Source organism: Sinocyclocheilus rhinocerous, unplaced genomic scaffold, assembly GCF_001515625.1.
Source record: "Sinocyclocheilus rhinocerous isolate Xijiao unplaced genomic scaffold, SAMN03320098_v1.1 scaffold101, whole genome shotgun sequence".
NCBI classification, from domain to species: Eukaryota; Metazoa; Chordata; class Actinopteri; order Cypriniformes; family Cyprinidae; genus Sinocyclocheilus; species Sinocyclocheilus rhinocerous.
The window spans coordinates 637,038-665,022 of NW_015626036.1; the positions used below are offsets into that span (position 1 = coordinate 637,038).

At 34.5% G+C, this 27,985-nt stretch overlaps 1 protein-coding gene across 1 annotated transcript in view; it reads right to left on the reverse strand.

Annotated features, from left to right (window-relative positions):
- LOC107709237 (tetratricopeptide repeat protein 28-like) overlaps positions 1-27,985 on the reverse strand; it is a 64,896-nt gene that overhangs the window by 7,825 nt on the left and 29,086 nt on the right. The window contains exons 6-11 of the mRNA XM_016513678.1: positions 20,972-21,101; positions 19,397-19,615; positions 15,896-16,064; positions 6,640-6,780; positions 602-746; positions 157-340 (exon numbers count right to left, since the gene is read on the reverse strand). Of these exons, the coding sequence (XP_016369164.1) occupies positions 157-340; positions 602-746; positions 6,640-6,780; positions 15,896-16,064; positions 19,397-19,615; positions 20,972-21,101 (988 nt within the window). The remainder of the gene's footprint in view (positions 1-156; positions 341-601; positions 747-6,639; positions 6,781-15,895; positions 16,065-19,396; positions 19,616-20,971; positions 21,102-27,985) is intronic.

The following is a 27,985-nucleotide window of genomic DNA, read 5'->3' on the forward strand; positions in this document are numbered from 1 at the left end:
CTTTATTTTATTTTATTTTTATAAAAAATATATATATTTTGTTTTAAAAAAAAAATAATTAAAAAAAAAATTTGATTTATAATATTAATAAACACTTTAATAGTACATAAATACTAGTAAATGAACACTGGTCTATATAATATGTCAGAACTGTGCCTACTTTAGCAGTGCTCCCCAGACTGCCGATGGACGGTACGGCGATGAGACTGAACCGCTCGTACAGATACTCATTAGACGAGCTTCCCTTCAGCAGAGCAAACGGGATGAGATACAACTCGCCCTCCAGAACCAGAACCAGCTGTCTGTGTCTGCCGACCGGACCGCTGGAGTGCATCAGACCCTACAGACATCACATTACATACTCAAAACTACACCAGACAAGCCAAGAAATATTGGACATACATCATAAAATAGCTTTACAAATAAAAGAACAGCCAACATTAAGGTAGTAGAAAAAATAAATAAATAAAACCCTGGGTATTACATTAAATATATAATAAATTCTATATTTCACATCACTATCACTTAGTGGACAGCTTATTGACGGACTAATATATGTAATTGTTTCTTAAGCACTGGTGAAGTGTGGGTGCAGTCGTACCCCCTCCATCGGGGCGACGAGCAGGTCGTAAAGGGCTCGTAGCGGGGGTTTGCTGAGCGCACTGGCGCGGCGCGGCAGAGAAGACGAGCCCTCCTTCACCGGAGACACCGTGTTACTGAAGAGACTCGTCATACTCTGACAGCTCCTGAAACAACACCACAAACACACTCGTCAAACACTAGTGTCCCGTACTTACTGTACGGCTCAAACAGCAGCGTGCAGTCATTTCGCAACTTTTGGCAGTCGGATCAAAATAAATCAGGAAAGAGGTGCCAAATATAATGAATGATCCTGTATTCATTCATCACACTGGAAATACAGTACGCAGACTCTTTCCTCATAAAAACTATATTTAGTGTGCTACTTCAAATTCACTCATAGCGACAAATGGGAGAAGATGAAGTGAGATCACACCACCTCAGATTCTATTAGTTAATGAAACACTGGAGGGCGCTGTTCACCTGCAAAACAGCAGCTTGTCTTTTTAACATGTTTGTGTGTTTTATAACAGCAGGTCATGGCTCAAGGATGGACAGATGAGATAAAAACACTCCAAAAGCAATTTAAGTAAAATAAACATTTTAAATAAAAGAGGGTTACAAAATGTGTTACAAAAAGAGCTCACTGTGTAGAATAAAAATAGATTACGGCAGTAATAGTAATATTAACAATACACATTAATATTACATATTAATAACAAATAATATTAATAATAATTATTCGAATAAATAATAGTTATACTGTATACTAACAACAAATAATATAGAATTACAGAAGTACAAATAGTCATAAGAAAAAAGAAGAACAATAAAAATGAATAGTGTTATATGGTATACTATATATTATTATACAAATAATAATAATAGTTAATATTAGATACTAATATTCTATATTTGTATAACAATTACATTGTATACTACTGGCAAATGACTATTATTAAAATAATTAAAAATAATTAATAGTGTTATACTGTAAACTAATGACAAATAATAAGAATAATAAACAACAACATACTGTATTCTAACAGCAAAAGCTAATAATAATAATAATAATAATGATTATTATTACAATTATTTATTATTTAATTAATAACATTTATTTATTTTGTTGATTTATTATTATTATTATTGTTTTCAATATAAAAATATGAATTATTCTTGGCAGAGGAACTGTTTATTGTGATTACTATCTTATGAAATATAATAATTTATTGATCATTAGTGTCATTTATCATATAGCCATAGCTATCATATAGCCGTGTGTTGGAGATTTTACCACGGTATGTCAAACAGCAGCCCTTTACCGTGGTAAAATCACTGTAACACACAGCCTCGAGCGCTTTCTTGCTTTAATCAGTTTTGTGTCCTGCAGAGACACGTCACTGTGGATCTCTTGAAATAAAGACAGAAGCCACACATCACCTTGCAGATGACATCAAAACACCTCGTTATTAAAGAATCTGTGGCGGTGTAACGACTCCACATACTCCAGGTCAAATCGCCATCGCTATGGAAACCGAAGAGCTCCGCAGAAAACTTCCTTCCCACTTCCTGTCACGGAGCTTTATCATTACACGCCTTCAAAGAAACACACACACAGGGGTCTCTGTTTGGAGGTTAACTGGGTGATCAAACTGGCGTAAGCCTCGTCAGTGTTTAAAGAGAGATCGGTTCGACATCGGCCCGAAACAAACGAGAGGCGGCAGAGAGGAGCATCATTTGTGTGAGAAAAGAGTGGACTATTTAAGGAAACAATTCACCCCAAAATTACAATTCTGAGGTTATTTATATCGTTCAAATCCTGTGTGGAACCAAAAAAGCAGATGACATCAAAACACCTCGTTATTAAAGAATCTGTGGAGGTGTAACGACTCCACATACTCCAGGTTGAATCGCCATCGCTATGGAAACCGAAGAGCTCCGCAGAAAACTTCCTTCCCACTTCCTGTCACGGAGCTTTATCATTACACGCCTTCAAAGAAAGACACACACAGGAGTCTCTGTTTGGAGGTTAACTGGGTGATCAAACTGGCGTAAGCCTCGTCAGTGTTTAAAGAGAGATCGGTTCGACATCGGCCCGAAACAAACGAGAGGCGGCAGAGAGGAGCATCATTTGTGTGAGAAAAGAGTGGACTATTTAAGGAAACAATTCACCCCAAAATTACAATTCTGAGGTTATTTATATCGTTCAAATCCTGTGTGGAACCAAAAAAGGATAAAAAATATGCTATAAAAATAGAGGCTAGTGTATTAAGGTTGCTTTCATTAACTGTAACAAAGCTGAAATAAAATAAAATAATAATAAAAAAAAAATGAACAAAACTTGAAATATACTAATTGAAATAAAACAAGGTTAATTTGAAGTACTAAAATCGCAAAAACACATAACAAAATTACTCAAATGAAAATAAAAACTGAAAATATAAAAATAAATGTTCATTCAAAATTGAAACTAGTGTTAAAAATGGTTTTCTTTAACTGAAATGAAGCAGAAAAAAAACATCCACTGAAAAATGTAACACTAAAAATAAGCTTAATTAAAGTTTAGATTTAAATAACTAAACTATTAAAATCACTTTCTTTAATTGAAATAAAGCTGAAATAAAAAAAATAAATACATACATAAATATGACAAAAGCACATAACAAAATCAACTAAAATTAAAAGGAAAACTGAAAATATACAAATAAAAGCTAATTCTAAATATGAATAAATACCAAAATAGCAGATAAATGCACTATATTCCAACTCTTATGAACCAATCAGGAATAAATAAATATTTGTTCACTGATTTTGCAACATGGATCAAACGATTCATTGAAAATATCCATCTCAAATGAATTCATAAATACCAAATTCGTTAATGAAATATTGTTTTGCATTGGATCTTTTTAATGAATCGTTTGATCACTACTTGTCTCCTGAACTCTTCTGAACGAGCCAAGAGATCCGTTTCAAAAACATTAATTAAATATCTGATTCATTTATGAATCATTGTTTTTTCTTCAATCTTTTTAATGAATCATTTGAGCACTACTTGTCTCTTGAACTCTTCTGAATGAGCCAACAGATCCGTTTCAAAAACATTCATTAATATCTGATTCATTTATGAATCATTGTTTTTTCTTCAATCTTTTTAATGAATCATTTGAGCACTACTTGTCTCTTGAACTCTTCTGAATGAGCCAACAGATCCGTTTCAAAAACATTCATTAATATCTGATTCATTTATGAATCATTGTTTTTTCTTCAATCTTTTTAATGAATCATTTGAGCACTACTTGTCTCTTGAACTCTTCTGAATGAGCCAACAGATCCGTTTCAAAAACATTCATTAATATCTGATTCATTTATGAATCATTGTTTTTTCTTCAATCTTTTTAATGAATCATTTGAGCACTACTTGTCTCTTGAACTCTTCTGAATGAGCCAACAGATCCGTTTCAAAAACATTCATTAATATCTGATTCATTTATGAATCATTGTTTTTTCTTCAATCTTTTTAATGAATCATTTGAGCACTACTTGTCTCTTGAACTCTTCTGAATGAGCCAACAGATCCGTTTCAAAAACATTCATTAATATCTGATTCATTTATGAATCATTGTTTTTTCTTCAATCTTTTTAATGAATCATTTGAGCACTACTTGTCTCTTGAACTCTTCTGAATGAGCCAACAGATCCGTTTCAAAAACATTCATTAATATCTGATTCATTTATGAATCATTGTTTTTTCTTCAATCTTTTTAATGAATCATTTGAGCACTACTTGTCTCTTGAACTCTTCTGAATGAGCCAACAGATCCGTTTCAAAAACATTCATTAATATCTGATTCATTTATGAATCATTGTTTTTTCTTCAATCTTTTTAATGAATCATTTGAGCACTACTTGTCTCTTGAACTCTTCTGAATGAGCCAACAGATCCGTTTCAAAAACATTCATTAATATCTGATTCATTTATGAATCATTGTTTTTTCTTCAATCTTTTTAATGAATCATTTGAGCACTACTTGTCTCTTGAACTCTTCTGAATGAGCCAACAGATCCGTTTCAAAAACATTCATTAATATCTGATTCATTTATGAATCATTGTTTTTTCTTCAATCTTTTTAATGAATCATTTGAGCACTACTTGTCTCTTGAACTCTTCTGAATGAGCCAACAGATCCGTTTCAAAAACATTCATTAATATCTGATTCATTTATGAATCATTGTTTTTTCTTCAATCTTTTTAATGAATCATTTGAGCACTACTTGTCTCTTGAACTCTTCTGAATGAGCCAACAGATCCGTTTCAAAAACATTCATTAATATCTGATTCATTTATGAATCATTGTTTTTTCTTCAATCTTTTTAATGAATCATTTGAGCACTACTTGTCACATGAAACCTTATGTGGCTTTTCAGTGAAGAAAATGTTTACATTTGGGTCTGTTCCTCACACAAATCTATCGTGTATGACTTCAGAAGACAAAATATAGTGAAAAAGACATTTTGAACCACCTGGAAGACACTTTAATGATGTTCACCTGTCATTCTGCAGCTTCATGTTCACTGCACTTAAAAGTGCAGATACTCTTCAAAAAATTCTCCTTGTTTGCGAAGAAAGTCAAACAGGTTTGAGGGTGAGTGAACGATGCCAGAATCATCATTTTTGCCTGAATTGTTCGTTTAACGCGGTGACACGTGCTCATTAGGGCAGATGAGGAGTGAATATAGAGAGATGTGCGGCGCTGAGAGCTCTTAATGAGGAGCAGAGCTCTAATGATGGCCGCTCTGACCCCGTCTTTAACACAACCTCGCCTCCTGTTCCTGTCCTAGCTGTCGTTTCTTCCTCCCTCCCCCTCTTTCAGTGCTAATAACCATCTCTCTTTCTCTCGTAATGAATCAGGATGTGAAGGACTCTATCCCTCCGTATCAGCTCCCTAATATCATCCGTCTGAGCTGCTCTTTCCCACCGGCAGAGTTTAGATCCATTACCAGCAAAATGTTTACTAATTGCTTAATGATTTTTGTGTTTGATTGGGTTTTTCTCTACTATTTGAGTGGTTTCTCTTTCTTTAGATTAATAGCAAATGGTTTATTTTGGGTAATATAAAACAGAACTAGATCTAGGAAAAGAAAAATGGTTTTTATTTATTTATTTTTTGTCAATGGACTGAGAATTTTTTTTTGATTCATTATGAAGCACTTAAATAGTGAAGAAAAACCCAATCAAATTCAATCATCAATTATTAATCAATGGCTTAATTATTTGGTGTTTGATTGGGGTTTTCTTCACTATTTAAGTGGTTTCTCTTTCTTTAGATTAATACCAAATGGTTTATTTTGGTTCATATTAAAATGAGTCAGATCTAGATCAAGAAAAGCAATTTTTTTTGCCAGTGGACTGAGCATGATTACTAATTGCTTAATTATTTGGTGTTTGATTGGGTTTTTATGTGCTTTCTTTTAGTTAAAAATTCAAACATAACATCTAGAACAAGAAAAAACAATTTACCAATGTACTGAGAAAAGTTTAAATGATGGGTTTCAGATTTTCTGGTGTGTTATGATGCTACGCGAGTAAATCTATCTGGTTTAATATATTTTTCTCATCAACTCTCATTAATATGTGTATTTTCAGGGAATAAAACACTTACATTTGGATCTGTTCCTCACATATGTCTCATATGACTTTAGAAGACTTCAAATATTGTGAATTGTAATTTTTACCAATTTTATGACACCTCAATGATATTCATTAGTCATTTTGGAGCTTGACTGGAAAGCTTATCAAAATTTTGATCACTACTTGTCTAATGAACTCTCATGAATGAGCCAAGGTGGATTTTTTTAAAATAAAAAATAAAAAAAAATAACTTAGATTAAAGCAAGTGAGTCATTTTAACCCATTTTATGACACTAATGGTGTTTATTTGTAATTTTGACCTCGTTTACGTTCATTATAATAAAAAGAACACTTTTTAGGTCTCAAAAACACTTAATTTCTGAGGTTTCTGAGCCACTTTCTATGATGATTGTTGTGTGTCTGACCTGTTGAAGAGGTTGTTTCTGGAAACCATCCTCAAGAAGCCGGTCGGGTCGGTCACTGAGTTGAGTTTATTATTGAGTTCTTCAAATTGCTGGTCCAAAAGGTCTCCAGCTTCGCTCTCCGTCTCGCTGCTGGAACAGGCTCTGAAACACCAAACATAATGTGACTTATTCAAGCAACAAATGTTACACTGATTTTACCACAGCTGTTGGGTACAAAACATGATACAATTACTGCAGAGGAACTCGGCTCTCTTGCTTTTTTGATGAAAAAACAAGTCCAATAAATAATGTCACAATGTAAAACGACAATAATAACTATAAACATCACTTCTGCCAAATAATATAGTCAATTATTAAACAACACCCTGAAATGCTTGATTCTACTGACTCTCATTTCTCATTTGTGTCTTTTTTTATTTCTCTGACACAACATTTCAATGAAACGGAACTGGTTTATTCAGTGACGAACGCACAACATCTGAGCGATGAAACGCTCCCATTATCAATACCGCTGTCAAACACACTCGCTTTTATATCCAGACATGCACATGTTTGTTGACTTTTCATTCCCGGCATCCATTGAGATGCAACGCAAAATAACAGAAACAATTTTACAAACAACCAAACAACTCGAGCACAACGGCAGCCACAATCACAGATAATTACTCACGAGTCTCTCGGCATCTGGAGAACACGTGAGCAAATTTCTCTGATTAGCTTTAATGAAAAAACAGATCTCTCCAGTAATCTGACTCATCTGAAACAACACACTTGGATTCCTCTATTGGGTTAATAAGGTTTTATCCACCTCACCTCAATTACACACAAAACGCGCTTCATTTGCACCAAATGCACAACGCAGATGTTCCGCTGATTATTTTGGACGCATTATCAGATGGCATTAAAACATGTTGATATGAAGAGATTCCAATGCTCTACAGACGTCTGAATAGCTCGTTAGTGTGTGTTTGTTTAAGCACTTTGCTCTGAGAATGAAAGGGAACGTCTGCTTATCCTCTTCCCTATATCTCAAAATTTAACTTTATATATCTCATATTACTGTATGCATAATGTCTAGGGTTGGGTATCGTTTGGTTTTTTTTCGATACCGGTGCCAAATCGATACTTTTAAAAATAGGTACCGGCGCCATATTGGTACCGGGTTTCGGTACCCAACCCTAATAATGTCATCTGACTTCTTACATTATGACTTTATATATCTCAAATTGAGACTTCATCTCAATGACTTCATATCTCATATGACTTAATATATCTCAAAATATGAATATATAGCATAATATTACTACACATCTCACAATCACAATGTTTCTCAAAATATAACGTTATATATCTCATATTATATATACATACAACATCATTTGGCATTATATCTCACATTTTGACTATATATTTATATATATATATATATATATATATATATTATATATCTCACTAGGGCTGCACGATTAATCGAAATTAAATCGCAAAGGCGATAAATCTCAATTAGGGAGAAGCTGCGATTGTCATGCATATCTTTTAGTGAAGCACGGTTCTGGGATCAGCAGTAAATCTCCATCCGCAAGGCCATTCAGTGAAGCACGGTTCTGTGATCAGCAGTAAATCTCCATCCGAAAGGCCAGAGGGCGCTATCGCGCTGAAACTCCAAATACGCCTCCAGAAGAAACCCAGGAAATCCCTATAGCGGTTGTTGAATAAACAGAAGATTTAACTGCTTTCATTAATTCAACGTGACTAATAAACACACAACTACGACAATATATGGTTTATCAGAGTTCGTCGTATTATAATTTTTATTATAATAAAGTATATAATAATGCAATGCTAATCGACATAGCCTTTATAACTGCTTAGAATAATATGAAATATGTGATTTCTTCGATTTTATAATCGCGCGATTAAATTGTCTGCGATTATGAACGCGATTTTGCGTAGCTTGTCAGTGAACTACGGCTCTGTGTAGTAAACGCTGCTCCATCTGAAAGCATGTGCTGGAGATTTACTACTAATCACAGAACTGGCTTTACTGACAAGATGCGCATGACAATCGCATTTGATTAATCGCGCAGCCCTATATCTCACAACATGGTTTTATTTATTTCTATATGACTTTATATATGTCATAATACTATATACATCTCATAATATTACTATATATCTCACAATATGGCTTTATCTGAATATGACTATATATCTCATACTACTACATACATCTCACTTTTACATTTACATAATATTTCTCAAAATATGACTATATATCATAATATAACTTCATATTTTACATTAACTTAATATTTCTCAAAATATGACTATATCTCATACTATGACTATATATCTCATAATATGACTAATCTCACATTGACTTAATATTTCTCAAAACAGGATCATATATATTGCATAATATTACTATGCATCTCACAATATGGCTTTGTCTCAAAATGACTATATATCTCATACTACTACATACATCTTACTTGATATCTCACATTTACATAATATTTCTCAAAATATGACTATATATCTCATACTATTGCTATATATCTCATAATATGACTAATCTCACATTGACTTAATATTTCTCAAAACAGGATCATATATTGCATAATATTACTATGTATCTCACAATACGGCCTTGTCTGAAAATGTCACTTTAAATATCTCATATTCCTATGAATATAAATCATATGACTTCATATCTCACATTTATATAATATCTCAAAATATGACTTTATATATTTCACAATATGACAAAATGTGTTATAAATATATATTTCACAATATGACAAAATTAAGTCACAATACGACTTAATATCTCAAAATATTACTTTATCCCTGGTTTCACAGACAAGGCTTAAGAATAGTCCTAGACATGTAAGTCTGAGCTGTTTCAACTGAAAGAAACTTGCACTGACTGATCTTAAAATATATCAGTGCCTTTGTTTTGTCTCAAGATGCACACCAGTAATGTTTTTTTCTAAGCACGTTTATAAAAATTGCTTAAATGTCTTAATTGAACTATGATTTAATCCTAGCTTAGTCTAAGCCCCGTCTGTGAAACCGGGCAAATATATCTCATAATGTTACTATATATCTCACAATGACATACATTAAAATATAACTTTAAATATATCATATTCCTATGAATATCATATGACTTCTTATCTCACATTTATTTCATATCTCAAAATATGACTATGTATTTCACAATGACTTAAATATCTCAAAATATTACTTCTATCTCATAACTATTCTTCTATCTCGTTACTATTTATCTCACAATATGACTTATCTTATTACATTGACTATATATTGAATGCTCTACAGACGTCTGAATAGCTCATTAGCGTGTGTTTGTTTAAGCCCTTTGCTCTGAGAATGAAATGGAACGTCTGCTAATCCTCTTCCCTAGATTTCTGAACTATTCCAAATCGTCAGAGCACCAACATTCTTCTCGTTTTGCATTCTTTTTCTCCGCAAACATGTTTCCCTCTTGAGATGGAAGCCGTCCCAAATCCTGTTGAAATGTTAATTTAATTATTTGTCAGGGTACAACCCTGTAGGATGGGAATAATCTCATTTTGGTGCCAACCAGAAATGAAAAGCACCGGAGGAGCCGGGGAATGAGATCTGCTCTTCATATATTTGTGCTTAAAGTGACAGACTTTGACCCAGTCGTGGGGCGAGCGCTTGTATCTGTGACCCATCTGCGTGCTCTCCTGCCCCTGAGCTGCTGTGGATGCGGATGCGGCCGCGGACGGATCTGTTTGGGAAGCGTGCTTTGGAAATGAAGATGGCTCAGATGTGGAAACAGCGCCGTAGGCCGCGTGTGGCAGGCAGAGATATGCGAGGATGCTCTAAAAGGAAAACCTTCCTATAGTGAGCGGCTCTCTAACCTGATCAGGTAGGTTAACTAAGGTTGTTCACACTGGGTCTGAGTTTGATTACGCCTCCGGAGTAACACCGTGAGCGCAGGCGGAAGCTGTTTACCAGCCGACTAAAATTGAACATGCTGTCTGCGGCGGATGCGTTTGAAAGCCGTTTCTGCTGAGACAAGCAACAATAAGAATGCATTAGTCTATAATATGCAAATTATAAATCATCAACAGCAGTTTATTTCTGCAAATTAGGCCGAATAACTCAAACCACAGCTTATATGACAAGCAAACAAACTCAAATGGACCTGGGAAAGCACTAGACACTGTGGTATGAATGCCCTAATTAGTGGTGTTTACTAGGTCATCTATCATTGTTACTACCGCTCATACTGAGGGTTAGTGATATGATAAAACTCTCAACCATATCCATCGTTAATGTGCAAGTCAACCTGTACCACTTGTGCCACAGACATGAATGATTCCTCAAATCATGTGTCTTGTTGAAGAGAGGATGATAGGGCTTACGGTTTTCACCTGCTGGATGATGAAAAAGGCAAATTACTTCATATTTCACATTATGAATTAATATATCTCATAATGTTACTATATAGCTTACATTATGACTTCATGTATCTTATAATGTTACAATATACCTTACATTGTGACTTTCAAAATATGACTATATATCTTGAAATATGATTTTCACCTCCTTCAGAGTCCCTTTCATAAATTAGGTCTTAATATATCTCATAATATTATTATACAGTATATATATAATATTACTATATATCTCACATGACTTCATATCACATTATGACTTATTTCTTAAAATGACTTTATATGTCTCATAATGTTACAATATATCTTACAATATAATGACTCCCCATAACTTGCTATATATCTCATAATATGATTTTGAAAATGAAAATGTGCCTATATATCTAATTATATATGTGACCCTGGACCACAAAACCAGTCATAAGTAGCACGGGTATATTTGTAGCAATAGCAAAAAATACATTGTATGGGTCAAAACTATCGATTTTTCTTTTATAACAAAAATTATTAGGATATTAAGTAAAGATCATGTTCCATGAAGATATATATTTTTTAATTTCCTACCGTAAATATGACAAAACTGAATTTTTGATTAGTAATATGCATTGCTAAGAAAGGCGATTTTCTCAATATTTTCATTTGTTTTGCATCCTCAGATTCCAGATTTTCAAATAGCTTTATCTCTGCCAAATATTGTCCGATCCTAACAAACCATAAATCAATGCAAAGCTTATTTATCTCACAATATGGCTTTATCTCAACATATGACTATATACATCTCATAATACTATATACATTTTGCAATATGACTTCACATCTCGCATTATGACAATATTTCTGTACATATTACTATATATCATGCTATTACTAAATATCTCATAATGTGACTTCTGAATAAGTATGACAATATTCACATTGACTTTAAATATCTCATTATATTATTTCACAATCTTGAAATATGACTTTATATAGCTCATACTATTACCATATATCTCACAATCTGACTTCATATAACTTGAAATATGACCATTTATCTCATAATATTACTATATATCTCACAATATGACTTCATCTCAAATTGATTTTATATCTCATAATTTTACTATGCATCTCAAAGTATATCTTTACATATCTTGAATTATGACTTTATATATCTCAAAATATGACATTACATTTTTCCTGTTATATCTTTTTATATCACACTGTGACTTAAGAGCTCCAAATATGACTCTATATATATATCCGTATGACTATATATCTTCCTGACTACTTTTTTGTATTAAACCTGGTGAAACAGGTGAAAACAGGCTATCATATCCATTATTCATTTGCACCTAGCAACTATACAGTAACGTCCTGGCAACCACCCTTCATGGCGGTGGCTTTTGCATGGGCAAACACCAGTCACGTGAACAATCTGTGCATTAATCACAGAGCTATTCTAATGAATCTCACGAGCGGCACTCCAGTCAACACACACGGATCCGTCTTAACTAAAGGGTGCAAGAGGTCTCGCTAAACGAGCCATAATCGCTCATATTGCAGCCGGTCGCTGGTATCACATTTCCTGTTCGTGCCTCTTTCTTTCTGCACAATGAATGGGGTCTTCAAAGGTGGCATATTGCACCCAACCAAGTGGAAAAGATTGCTCGCAGCCCCTCAGTCAAACGCTAAATTATCCTTTAATGGGCAGGGATGAGCGCAGAGCTCGCTGGGAGAAGCCATCACACCTCTAGTGACTAATGCGCTGGCACCGGCGGCTTTCCACGAGCGTACAATAATGCCCTTTGTTTCAGGCTGCTGCTTAATTCACACCAAGAGCTTCTGAGATCATGTTCCATGAAGATATATATTTTTTAATTTCCTACCGTAAATATGACAAAACTGAATTTTTGATTAGTAATATGCATTGCTAAGAACTTCATTTGGACTTTAAAGGCGATTTTCTCAGTATTTTGATTTTTTTGCACCCTCAGATTCCAGATTTTCAAATAGCTTTATCTCTGCCAAATATTGTCCGATCCTAACAAACCATAAATCAATGCAAAGCTTATTTATCTCACAATATGGCTTTATCTCAACATATGACTATATATATATCTCATAATACTATATACATTTTGCAATATGACTTCACATCTCGCATTATGACAATATTTCTGTACATATTACTATATATCATGCTATTACTAAATATCTCATAATGTGACTTCTGAATAAGTATCACAATACTTCACATTGACTTTAAATATCTCATTATATTATTTCACAATCTTGAAATATGACTTTATATAGCTCATACTATTACCATATATCTCACAATCTGACTTCATATAACTTGAAATATGACCATTTATCTCATAATATTACTATATATCTCACAATATGACTTCATATATCTTGAAATATGACAATTTATCTCATAATATTCCTATATATCTCACAATATGACTTCATATATCTTGAAATATGACCATTTATCTCATAATATTACTATATATCTCACAATATGACTTCATCTCAAATTGATTTTATATCTCATAATTTTACTATGCATCTCAAAGTATATCTTTACATATCTTGAATTATGACTTTATATATCTCAAAATATGACATTACATTTTTCCTGTTATATCTTTTTATATCACACTGTGACTTAAGAGCTCCAAATATGACTCTATATATATATCCGTATGACTATATATCTTCCTGACTACTTTTTTGTATTAAACCTGGTGAAACAGGTGAAAACAGGCTATCATATCCATTATTCATTTGCACCTAGCAACTATACTGTAACGTCCTGGCAACCACCCTTCATGGCGGTGGCTTTTGCATGGGCAAACACCAGTCACGTGAACAATCTGTGCATTAATCACAGAGCTATTCTAATGAATCTCACGAGCGGCACTCCAGTCAACACACACGGATCCGTCTTAACTAAAGGGTGCAAGAGGTCTCGCTAAACGAGCCATAATCGCTCATATTGCAGCCGGTCGCTGGTATCACATTTCCTGTTTGTGCCTCTTTCTTTCTGCACAATGAATGGGGTCTTCAAAGGTGGCATATTGCACCCAACCAAGTGGAAAAGATTGCTCGCAGCCCCTCAGTCAAACGCTAAATTATCCTTTAATGGGCAGGGATGAGCGCAGAGCTCGCTGGGAGAAGCCATCACACCTCTAGTGACTAATGCGCTGGCACCGGCGGCTTTCCACGAGCGTACAATAATGCCCTTTGTTTCAGGCTGCTGCTTAATTCACACCAAGAGCTTCTGACGTTCTGCCGTCCTTCTCTCTGCATTCTGCTCCTCCAAACCTGCCAGCGTCTTCACCTAATTACATGTCAGAGTGAACTCAACACCAGCACTGCTTCCTGCGCTGAGATGTGCTTCCTGCAGGGCATGAACGCGCACACGTGCACACTCCACCCTGCTGCACTCGAGGACCACATCCATCAGGGTATATTTAGGAGGATGCAGACATTCACACTAACACGAGCACAGCTGCGCTCTGCGGCACTTCTACTGTAATATTTTATTGGGAAAAGCATATTCTTCAATCTCGCCTTTCAACATAGCTGTCCATATTTTATAAAACCATAAAACAAACAGAAATAGAGAGATTTAACAAGATGCTGCTTAGTTCATTTACTTTTATTTTACAAAACTAAGAAGATCAAAGGGAGTAACATTATTTTGTTCAATGTTTTGCAAAAATATTTGCAAAGTTTAAACATTACAAAAATTATCTCATAATATCTATCATAACAAATACAATACTATTTTTTAAATATTTTTTAATAATGAGCAACCACCTAGCAACACCCTAACACCCTAGGAACCACCTAACAATGCTCTAACAAACAGAACACCCTAGAAACCACTTAGCAACACCCTAACAAACAGTAAGAACACCATAGCAACCCCGTAGCAATGCTCTAACATCCAGTACACCCTTGAAATCACCTAGCAACACCCTAACAAACACTAGGAGCACCATAGCAACCACCTAGCAACGCTCTAACATCCAGTACACCCTTGAAATTACCTAGCAACACCCTAACAAACACTAGGAACACCATACCAACCACCTAGCAATGTTCTAACATCCAGTACACCCTTGAAATCACCTAGCAACACTCTAACAAACATTAAAAACACCCTAGAAACCACCTAGCAACACTGTAACATTATTACACCCTATCAAACATCCATAAAACCTTAGCAACCTCTTAGCAATTCCCAAACAAATATCTAGTACACCTTAGCAACCACCTAGTGACACCCTAACAAACATCTAGTACACGCTAGCAACACCTATTGAACATCCAGAAAACCCTAGCATTCACCTGGCAACACCCTATCATCCAGTACACCCTAGCAACCACCTAACGAGGGCCTAACAAACATCTAGTTCACCATAGCAACCACCTAGCAACACCCTAACATCCAGTACACCCTAGCAACAACCTAACAAAGCTCAGAACACCATAGCAACCAATTAACAATAACCTAACAAAAATCTAGTACGCCCTAGCAACACCCTAAGATCCAGTAAAGCTTAACAGCAACCTAGCAAAGCCTAGAACACCTTAGCAACAACCAAGCAATGCCCTAGATTACATCACCAGATTACATCAGTTGAGAAACTCCTTTTAAACCGTAAATAACAGTCAGAAATTATTTAAATATATTTAATAAATGAATGGAATATAAAGTGGAACATAAAAGGTGAACTGACAACAGAATTTAGCTGCGGTGTGTGTGTGATCATGGTGTATGGAGGCTGTGTGATTGAAACATTCACCTGCTGTAGTATGAATCCACACCCAGAGCTTCCCGCGTGTTACTAATGTGCTGCTCCAGAGACGAGCCACCAGCCGCGGGCACAGAGCCGCCACCGCCCTCCTGGAAGTCTGACGTACCGCCATCCGACGCGCCCTCGCCCAGATACACCTCATGAAACTTCAGGATACCTGTGAGACGGAGAGCAGAGCTCATGCTGATTTGCACAGAGATGATATCAATGGTGATTAATGGTGAATATTGCTGCTGGTGATGTTTATAAAAGCAGTGCACTATAAGAGCTTTCTGATTTCACAAATGGTAAAGTCGTTCAATCTTAAAATGATCAAACTTAAAGGTCAGATGTAAAAGACGATCATCCAGCAGAGTTCAGACCGGACCGAATGCTCTCAAACTCCTGAGAGTGTCCGTGTTTCAGACATAACGTGCGTGCTTTGCGTAATAATGAAGTTAGAATAACGTATAGAGCCACACAAGAGTCACGAGCAAGGTCAGCGCTCTCCTGCGAGAGGCTGAAATCTAGTTAGGTGAATATTGTAAATGAGCAAAAGCACTCCCTGCTTTCAGACATATGTCTGTTTGATTGCATGAGCTTGTCTTTCTGTTACAGATGTCAATGTTGGAATAAATAAATGAGCTTCAAGTCCAGAGAGATGAAGATGTGTGCAGTCGTGTGTGAGTGCATGCCCAGGGTATCTCAGTATACTAAAACTAAGATGAAAATCATTGATTTCAAAATATTTTCAAAATTGACACGAGTCACACTTTTATGGAAAAAAAAAAAAATCTGAAACTAAAAGTATGTTTCATAAATACATATACAAAAATACATAATAAATAAATAATAAATAAATGCATATAAATAAATAAAATTAAATCAGAATTGTTGGCTTAATATTTAGCTTAAATATAACTATGAAAAATAAAAATAACAAACAATAAAAATATATAAAATGTGAAAATGTAAAATTTTTATGGGGAAAAAAACAAATATAAAAATAAAAATATAAAAAATACATATCTACAATATAATATAATAAAATTAAACACACACACACACACACACTTTTTGCCATATTATTATATATTTAAAACAATAAAATTAAATCAATAAAATGTAAATGTAATATAAACTTTTATGAGGAAAGCACTATATATATGAAAAATTTTAATAATGCTTTATGAATATAAAATGTAAAAATGTTACATGTACATACATACATACATAAACCTAAAAGAAAAAATACATCACAAATAGGGCTGCACGATTAATCGAATGCAATTGTAATGCGCATTTTGATAGCAATGCCGGTTCTGTAATCAGCAGGAAATCATCATCACGTGCTTTCAGATGGCGGGGAACAGAAGGTGTGAGGAATACGGCAGCGACAAACACACCGATCAACTGAGCATGTGTGTGTGTATATTCCTGACATTGAAGCAACTCCAGATTTGATCAAATAATTGTTTCTTTGTTGTAGGATGTGGTTCAACCAAACTTATGGTGTGTTTAGGTGTGTAACAGATGCCTTAAAACAGTTGACATCAACTTTTGATAGCTTTTAAAACAGTATATTTTTTAAATACTCATCTGGTTTAGCTTGAGACGGTTTAATGCAATTTATTAACATTTCTAGATGCACTTTGTCAAATGAAATGCATAAAATGGTACAGAAATGTACCTTTACAACATGAGAAAGGCATCAGTTTCGCAGATCAGTGTGGGTTATTGATCTGTTAGTGTAAATGTGTTGGTCTGTGTTCAAACAGGCAGACAGAGTCTCAGCGTGTCTCCGGATCGGGCTCTGATGAACTGTTCTGATGTGTGCTGTGTCTGTCTGACACCTCCATCACCCCACACACACATCACTCTGTGTAGAATCTGTGTTTAGGATCCTACGATTTCCATGGAAAACATAAAGAGAATCATAGAATCCAGTTATAAAAATGGAATTTACTCTATGATGCAGAATGCCACAGAATTTGGCCAATTTTGGATAAATAAATCAAAAGTAGGCCTGTACACTTGATCAAATCGCAAATAAGGTCTAGTTCCATAAAAAAAATAAATAATAATTATATAAAAATTAAAAGAGCCAACACGGAATTTCTGAAAAATAAAACATTTCATAGGGCCCTATTATTATTATTTTTGATTATTAAAATTAATTAAGCCATTAAAATAGAATTTGGGGGGAAATTATAGGGCACTAAAAATGTAATTTTCATCAAACTTTTAATAAATTGTTGTTAAATTGTATACATTTTATAATTTCCATTATATAGACATGTGTTTTTTTTAATTAATAAAATTTAATTCCAAAATAGAAGAATTAAATATCACAAAAACTAATTTTGAAAAAATATAAAAAAGATTTCATAGGGACCTAAAAATTTAAATTTTTGCTCAACATTTAATAAATTGTCATTAAACTGTTAAAGACATGCTTATTGTTTACTAAAATTTAACTGGAAAAAAAGATAAAAATTAAAAGTGAAAACACAACATTTGTAAAAACAAAACAAAACAAGAATTTCATAAAAAATAAGATTAGGACCATAAAATTTTTTAATTTTTTTCAGTTTTTTGTTGTTAAATCATGTAAGTTTTAACATTTTAATTAATTAGACATACTTTATGATTACTAAAATGCAATTAAAAAATGAAAAATGAAGAAAAAAAGAAAGACAATTCAGAAAATTTTAAACAAACCAAAAAATGCATTTGGGAAAAATAATAAAGATTAAAAAAAAAAATAAATAAAACACACACACAGACACACACACACACACATTTTTAATAAACTGTTGTTAAACTGTTTAAGACATGCTTTTTGTTTACTAAAATTTAACTGGAAAAAACTATAAAAATTAAAACAAAAAACAGAATTTGGAAAAAAAAACAACAACAACGGAATTTCAGAAAAAATAAAACCGATTTCAAAAACATTACCAAAAAACTTTACTTTTTTCAAACATTTTTAAATAAATTATTGTTAAATTATGTAAGTTTTATCATTTTAATTAATTACACATGCTTTATGATTACAAAAATGTTATTGAAAAATAAAAAATTAAGAAAAAAGAAAACAAAGAGAATCCAGAAGATTAAAAAAAAAAAAAAAAAAAACTGAATTTGGTGAAAAAATAAAGATTACATAGGGCCCTAAAATATAATTTGTTACACTTTTAAGAAATTGTTAAATATAAAATTTTTCATGATTTCTATTAATCAGACATGTTTTTCGATTACTACAATTAAAACAGAATAATGAAAAACAACAGCAACAACAATAACAGAATCCAGAAAAATGAAAAAGGAAAAAAAACGGAATCTGGGAGAAAGAAAACATACTTCATAAGGCCCTTAATCCTCTTTTGTGATATTTCTTTAAGACCGCATAAAGTTATGCAGAACATTACTTGGTATTTGGGCTTGTGCAAGGGCATGTTGGGAGTTCATTAATCAACCCTTTGTGAGGTTTGAACCGGAGTGTCTTACCGGAGCCGGGGGCCAGGAGCCAGCTGTACAGGTATCCTGCCGCCAGAGAGAAGTAGAGCACCAGCGCCCGCTGCCCGTTCACAGTGTCCAGGATGTGCTCCACCGTCACGGGCGTGTAGGGGTCAGAGTCCTGCTGGCCCGTCTGTCTCTCCACCAGCAGGTCAGCAAAGGCCCGAGTGCGTCCGCGCTCCGCCACGGCCAGAGCTTCATCATGGTGACCTGAGCAGAGGTCAGAGGTCAGCGCTGGTCTGCATAAACCCAGGAATACATGCAAGCGCTTCTAACTTTATTTCCAGAGGTCTTTGAGCGATTAATTCATATGCAATGAACTGCAGGCCACAGAAAGCAGTGATTTCATGATTTCTACCACAGGTCATCATAATGGCCAAAATAAACTTTATGTGCTCAACTGGTAGAGCGTTACTTCATTTTGGTCTGTTCATCACACAAAGCCATTATATAACTTCAGAAAACTGGCACAGGAGCTGCTTTTATTGTGTTTTCATGATGCTTTTTGGATCTTGCCAGCCTGTGTATACATTTATTATATGGAAAAAGGGGAAAAAACAGATCAATATATACACTACCATTCAAAAGTTTGGGTTAATAAGATGTTTTCAGAAAGAAATTAATACTTTTTTTCAGCAAGAACACATTAAAATGTTTAAACTTGACAGTAGAGACTTTATAATGTTATAAAAGATTTATATTTCAAATAAATGTGGTTCTTTTAATAATTTTTCTTTATCTAAGTTTAATTTTTTTAAATAATATTAAATTTTTTAATCTAAAAATGTATCAGTTTCCACAAAAATATGGAGCAGCAAAACTGTTTTTTTTATTTTTTATATTTATAATAAGAACTATTTCTTGAGCAGAAAATCAGCATATTAGAATGATTTCTGAAGAATCATGTGACACTGAAGACTGGAGTGATGATGCTGAAGATTCAGCTTTGATCACAGCAATAAATTACATTTTAAAATGCATTCAAATAGAAAACAGCTCATTTGAATTATAAAAATGTTTCACAATACAGCGTTGGTGAGCATAAAAGACTGCTTTCAAAACATGAAATCTCACCGACCACAAACTTTGGAATGGTAGTGTCTATTTATTGATTTACTGGCAAGTACATGGCAAAAACTCCTATTTTAATGAGTATTTTTGATCTAAAAGTCCTCAAAAAACATCAAGTTGCTTCAGAAGCAACATTGCATAATATATTTTTCACATTTCCACAAGTTAAAAATGAGTGAAAAATCAGCCAGTGCAGTAAAAACAAAATACACTAATAAATAAATACAGTATATCTCGTTTCAAAGATTTTAACTAGTCAACAAGTCCAAAACGACTTCATTAAGAAGTCACATTTTGCAGTGTAGCCACATAACAAGCAGTTTAACGTCCACTCAGCTGGTCATTATCGCAAAACAAACCCCTGCAGAGTGACAGATGCTTTACTTTGCTGTAAGGACTGTACATTAATCCTTCCATACACAGATAAGCTGTTCTGTGCTCCGAATGCATAATGTATGATATAAACAGGAAGAAATAGGAGGAGAATATTTATACCGAGGCTGACAAGGACCCTCTGGAGAGCCTGGTACGAGGAGGTCTGCAGGTCGAACAGGGAGAGCTTGTAGTCGGTGCTGTGCTGCGCTTCATGACGAATGGTCTCGAACAGAGCCGACGCACGGTACAGCTGTGAGGCAAAAACAAGATTTTGTGCGTTACTCACACATGTGTTAATAATAAAGCGCTGACCTGCCCTGCCACAGAAACACTGGCATGTGTGTTATCACGCTACGGAGAAACATGACGCCTAACCAGAGCAGTGCGTTTTGATGCAGCGCTCAGACGTGGACAGTAGAGGGCAGCAGACCTCCACACCTAAAACACACCAGTTTCTTTCGAAACTTATTTTCTTGTTGCCTTTAATCAAATCATAGCAAGTCGAGATGAAACACTTATCTGTCACACGAGCCTTTGAGCAACATAAAACCAATCTAAGCACACGAACGTCTCCACAGTTGTGTTTGCAGTGGAAATAAATGAAGTCTGAATCACAGAGACTGCAAGTCGCAGCGTTTTTGCCGGCCGGTCTGGTTCTGGTTTAGCGATCGAAAGTGCGAGTTTGTGTGTGGTATGAGTGATGTGGTATTTCTGGCGTATGATAACCTCTCGTTCACAGCGGCGGAGGGAAAGACAGCGTCAGCGTACGGCTGTCTGTGACGCTGCCAACGCATGTTGACAGACTCGCTGATGTTGACTACAGGGTTGCCAGGTTTTCACAACAAAACCCGCCCAATTGCTACTCAAAACTAGCCCAATCGCATTTCGAGGGGGGCTCCCCGGTAAAAATCGCGTTCCGGGGGGTAAAATACAAGTTTTTGGCATGGTTCCCCTGGTAAAATTCGCACTCCAGGGGCTAAATATCACGTTATCGGGGTCGCTTTAACCCGCGGACATGAAAAACAACCCGCGGCAACAGTATTAACCCTCTACCGCACGCATTATGATAGACCTATAGAAAAAAATATTTTATCTTTTTCTTTTCTAAGAATGGCTTAACTTGAAGTGCTGTAAAAAAAAAAATTTGGAAAAAAATATTATTTTAAGGTTTTTTGTAGAAGTGACACGGACTGGTCCTTGTTTGTTACTGACGTTTGTTACTGACGACAAGAGACGGCAGTCTGTCAGAAATCTCGCCACAGAAAAAAAACTGCATGTCATGTGACTTAATCAAAGCACATCATTGGCTAAACTAAGGTCTTCTCTTTCCAACAAAAAAAAACGAGAATGTTCTCTTAAAGAGACAGTGGCAAGGAAATGAACACAAAGAGTATGTTGCCATATGGCTACACCATGCGGTAGAGGGTTAAAGTAGCCCAATTACGCAGGAAAACCGCGGACTTGGCAACACTGTACGTCTTGAGAACAAACAAAAGTAGCGATGCTATAACTTTACGTTTTTCAGTAGTGCAACAGAAATGCTTTCAATGTAACTTTTCTAGCAGCAAATACTGTAGTTATGAGCTACAAAATGCTGTGTTTTTCATCACATTGGGTTGCACATGCAATAATTAAATTCGCTCTTTCCTCTTAACTTGTTTTAAGATGTTTGATTCGTTTTAGTTGGTTGATTCACTAGCGTGGTTCATGTACAGTAAATACAGATTCACATATGATATACGGATCAAATATATGATTCACTGATGAAATAAACGATTCACTTATAAAATAAATGATAAATATATGATATACTAATCAAATAAACAATAAATAAACTAAATATATGATTCTCTAATCAAATAAATGATTCAATAAATGAAATATATGATTTAGATTAAATACATGATTCAATGATTCAATAAATGATTCACCGATCAGATAAATGATTCACTAATCAAATGAGCATTATATAAACTAAATATATGATTCCCTATTCAAATAAACAATTCACTATTCAAATAAACAATAAATAACTAAATATATGATTCACTAATCAAATAAACGTTTCACTAATCAAACAAACAATATAATCTAAATATATGATTCACTAATTAAATAAACGCTTAAATAAATGAAATATGATTTAATATATTTCAGATCAAATACATGATTTAATGATTAACAATTCACTGATCAAATACATTATTCACTGATGAAATAAATGACTCACTTATCAAAATTCACATATCAAATATATAATTTACAGATCAAATCCATGATTTATTGATTAAATAAATGATTTACTGGATAAACAATGTCAACAATCAGCCATGTCTTCTTTTTTGAATCTAAATATTTAGTAAACGCTTTTTGTCCCTATGTTTTTAACTAAATTATTGAGTTTTCTAGATTTTTAAGTTGTTTAAAGTTAATGCGGTCACTGGAATTTAAATGTCGCTCTGCCTGAAAAACACTATTTACTGCAGAATTAAACCACATCAGCTAATATTTATACATTAATCAAGATATTGTCCCATTAAATAGCTCAACGTAGTTCTAGCAAGCAATTTTAACTTTATTTTCCCATAAAATATGTAAATATTCCTAAAGCAACAGAAATTAACTTCACAAGCAAACGTACAAGCTTAAAATGGCATAAAAGTAATAACTTGATTTAATCAAATATATCTACACATTTTTTTTTTCAATTATCTTTTTCTTGTTTTACGCACAAATCGATCTAAATTTAGTGAGGTTAAATTCAATTACACTTAAAACAAGGAAAACGCATTTAGAAAGAGAAATATTAATATTAATATCTTATGCAATCTGCGCCAAGCAAACGAGTCTTGTTTAAAGAATATTTAGATATTTTTACTGCTAAACTAGTCAAAAATACTGTTGAATGTGTTTTAAAAAAAACAGCTGGACTGTAGTTGTCAAGCCGTCCTGCTTCATATGAGGAGTAGCTTGTAGTCTAGTGCCCCCAGTGCTGCCTGATGTTGCATGTGTGAGTATTTATGTGTTTTCGAGATGTGTGTGTGTGTCCGAGCACGTGTGTGTGTGTGTGTGTGTGTGTTTGTGCCGTGGAATGCAGCGTTTCTCAGGGGTTCGGCTGCAGAGAGCCCTTCATCAGCATACAGCACGGCCAGCCTGCAATCAATTAAGAGCGGAATGCATCAGCACACACACACTCTAGCTGCAATCTGCAGCGCTCCAGAACTGTCTATACATCACACACACACACAAACACACCAAACTGAGTCACCAGGGAGGAAAGCCATGAAAAGCTACTATTACTACACTCACAAAACACACACACACGCTGTACTATCAGCTGACTCGTGTTTCTTTTCATTTTCTCCACTCTACGGCCTGAAACACTCTGCAAACGCAAACACAAATGCACATTCACAAGAGTGTGTACATACTTAAAGCTTTAGTGTGTCATTTGGAAGTTAAAGTAATAGTTTGACCAAAAAATTAGCATTTGCTGACACCCTCACGCCCATAGACGATGTAGATGAGTTTGTTTCTTCATCAGAAGAGATTTGGAGATGTGTAGCACTGCATCACTTGCTCACCAATGGATGCTCTGCAGTGAATGGGTGCCATCAGAATGAGAGTCCAAACAGCTGATAAAAACATCGCAGTAATCCACAAGTAATCCACTCCACTCCAGTCCATTAATGAATGTCTTGTGAAGACAAAAGCTGCGTGTTAGTAAAACAAGCCCATTATTAAGATGTGTTTAGCTTCAAACCATCACTTCCAGCTAAAATACAAGTCCTTTATCCATAATATTGCTTTCTCCAGTGAAAAAGTAATCTTGCTTGAATCAAGAGAGAAATATGCACAGATCAAACACCGTTTATAAGCGAAAATAGTCCAAAACAGCTCTAAACAAAAATGTTGATATGACAACAGGAGATTTTTCAATGGAAGAATCAATTGTATGGATTATGGACTCCTATTTTAGCCAGAAGCAACGGTTTTAAAGTTAAAAACGTCTTGATGGATTTGTTTCTTCCCAACACACAGCCTGGAGTGGTGTGGATTATTGTGATGTTTTTATCAGTTGTTTGGACTCTCATTCTGACGGCACCCATTCACTGCAGAGCATCCATTGGTGATATTTCCCCAAATCTGATGAAGAAACAAACTCATCTACATCTTGGATGACCTGAGGATCTGAGCAATATGTAGAGACAACACAGTAAAAAAACACTGAAAATACTTTAACAATAACCTAGCAACCATTTAAAACACCCTAGCACTGTGGCATTGATTTCTGCATTGGCAAACATCACTCATATTTTTACGCTTTTTACAGTTACTGAGCCAAGAGAAAGAATTAAAAAAATTGTTTTGGTGGTGCAAAGGAAAAATGCAGCAAAAGTGACGTTTCCTTGTGAGACAGTGCCGTGCACAAACATCTGGACGTCTTAACAAAAGCGGCACCCATCTGAACGTCTCTGATATGATCGTGTAGCACGTGGCGTGTCTGTTTGACTGACAGCTGCCGCCAGAGGCGCGTGAGACTCCAGTCTGACGGTTTCAAGCTCTTTCAGACTGAACTAAAGCACGTCCCTCCCCAATGGCACAGCTGCCTAATTGACAAGACTGGCTGTACGATGATCTAAACACATTATCCTCTAATCTTCCGTCTCCCTGTAGACGTACGGCACATATGTGATCAACATCCTTCTCCGCGCCGGAGACGTGAGACTCGCTCGGCAATTTACAGAGGGAGAAGAACAATCTAGAGCCTTCCTCCCCAGACGGCCATGATGAAATGTGATCCGAGCAGACGATTACAGAGACGACTACAATCACTGTCACCGTCTGAGACGACGACGACCTCCAGAAATCATCAAAGAAATCAAATAAAATCTGTCGCTTCGAGCTCAAAAATAATCTCAGAGGTTCAGTACACCTCAGGCTGGTTTTATGTTATTGATTGAAAAGTTTAGACCACAAAGCAAGCCTAAAATATTTCAGGAAAACAAACAGCGATGTCTAATTCAGATCAGAAATACACTTTTTATTACCGCTCGATGATTGCAGACAGAAATGATTTTCCTGCGGGGCTTTTTTATACCTTTATGAGGATGTTTATTTTTTTTCTAATATATTTTCCATCAAAAAACATTTTATATTAGTTTCACATGTAGCAACACTCATCTATGAGGCATAAAATACAGATTTATGGGCTTTTAAAGAGTTAAATCTTTTCAATAATCTACCACTGTCCTTTTTCATTTAGTGCTAGATCATTAAAATATTAAAATAGACTAGAATAAATAAACATCCAACACTGACCGATATTTCCTACCGTTCAAAAGTTTGGGGTCGGTACCATTTTTTTATGTTTTTGAAAGAAGTCACTTCTGCTCACCAAGGCTGCATTTATTTGATCAAAAATACAGTAAAAACAGCAATATTGTGAAATATTATTACAATTTAAAATAACTGTTTTCTATGTGAATATAATGTTAAAATGTAATTTATTCCTGTGATGCGCTGCTGAATTTTCAGCATCATTCCTCCAGTCCTCAGTGTCATATGATCCTTCAGAAATCATTCTAATATGCTGATTTGCTGCTCAAGTTTGATCAAAAATACAGTAAAAACAGCAATATTGTGAAATATTATTACAATTTAAAATAACTGTTTTCTATGTGAATATAATGTTAAAATGTAATTTATTCCTGTGATGCGCTGATGAATTTTCAGCATCATTCCTTCAGTCTTCAGTGTCATATGATCCTTCAGAAATCATTATAATATGCTGATTTGCTGCTCAAGAAACACTTTTAATATTATCAATGTTGAAAACATGTTGTGCTGCTTCATATTTTGTGGAAACCGTTTCAGGATTCTTTGATGAATAGAAAGTTCAAAGGAGCAGCATGTATTTGAAATAGAAACCTTTTGAAACAATATAAATGTCACTTTTGATCAATGTAATGCATCTTTGCTGAATAAAAGTATTAATTTCTTTAAAAAAAGAAAAAAAAAATCTTACTGACAGCAGTGGTTTTAAACAATAGCGTATATAAGAACCAGCTCATACATATCACGCATCCCTAGAATATTATTAAATGCTAGAAGACTAAATTTAATCTACAATATTCAAACAGACATTTAAACTAAACTCTCTAGGGTATTTCTGAAGCAATTTCTGTTTTTCTAACGATTCAGCGGAACCATTTAGCAATAATTGATGAATCACTCGACTGTAAAAATGCAGTTCAAGTGGAGTGTAAACATTGTGTTTGTTGGAGCGCTTCAACATGTCCATTTCTGACTCGATCAATTGTGCTTTAAGGCGAGACTGTTTGAGAAACAATCATTATCTTTACAGTTCATTTTGATGCTTCTAGTTACAAAGAAAATGCAGCTTTGAGTGACTCTTTGAATAAAATGTGCTAATATGCATTACAGCGGGAAGTAGGGGTGCTGGGGGTGCTGCAGCACCCCCTGGAGTGTAGCCCACGAAAAAATGGGGGTGCTGGGGGTGCGGTGTTAAAAATAAATGAATGAACAATATGTAATACAAAATAAATAATATTCATTTTATTAATTAGTATATTTTTTTTTGCACCCTCAGATTGCAGATTTTCAAATAGTTGTATCTCGGCCAAATATTGTCCCATACATCAATGGAAAGCTTATTTATTCAGCTTTCAGATGATGTATAAATCTCAATTTCAAAAAATTGATCCTTATGACTGGTTTTGTGCTCCAGGGTCACATATGATTCCTGCTCCAAAACACCAGTGTTCATTTAGAATTATTGAGATACTATTCGAGTTTTTATTAATATTTAGAATTAGTTTTTGTTTTTATGTCTTCCCTTTCTATTATAGTTTAAGTTCAAGTTTTGGAAATTTTGTTGTGTGTTTGTCATTTTATTAGTTTAGTTTTTTAATGTGTCTGTATCATTTTTTAAACATTTTTTATTTCAGTTTTGGTTTTAGTTATTTTAGTACATCAATCCAAACTAAATGAAAATGAAAAAATATTTATCTGGTAACTAACTGAAATTAAATAGTAATAGTAAAATTGAAATTAATATTATTAATACTAATTAAATTAATACAATTGATCTTATTAAAACTATTTTAAATA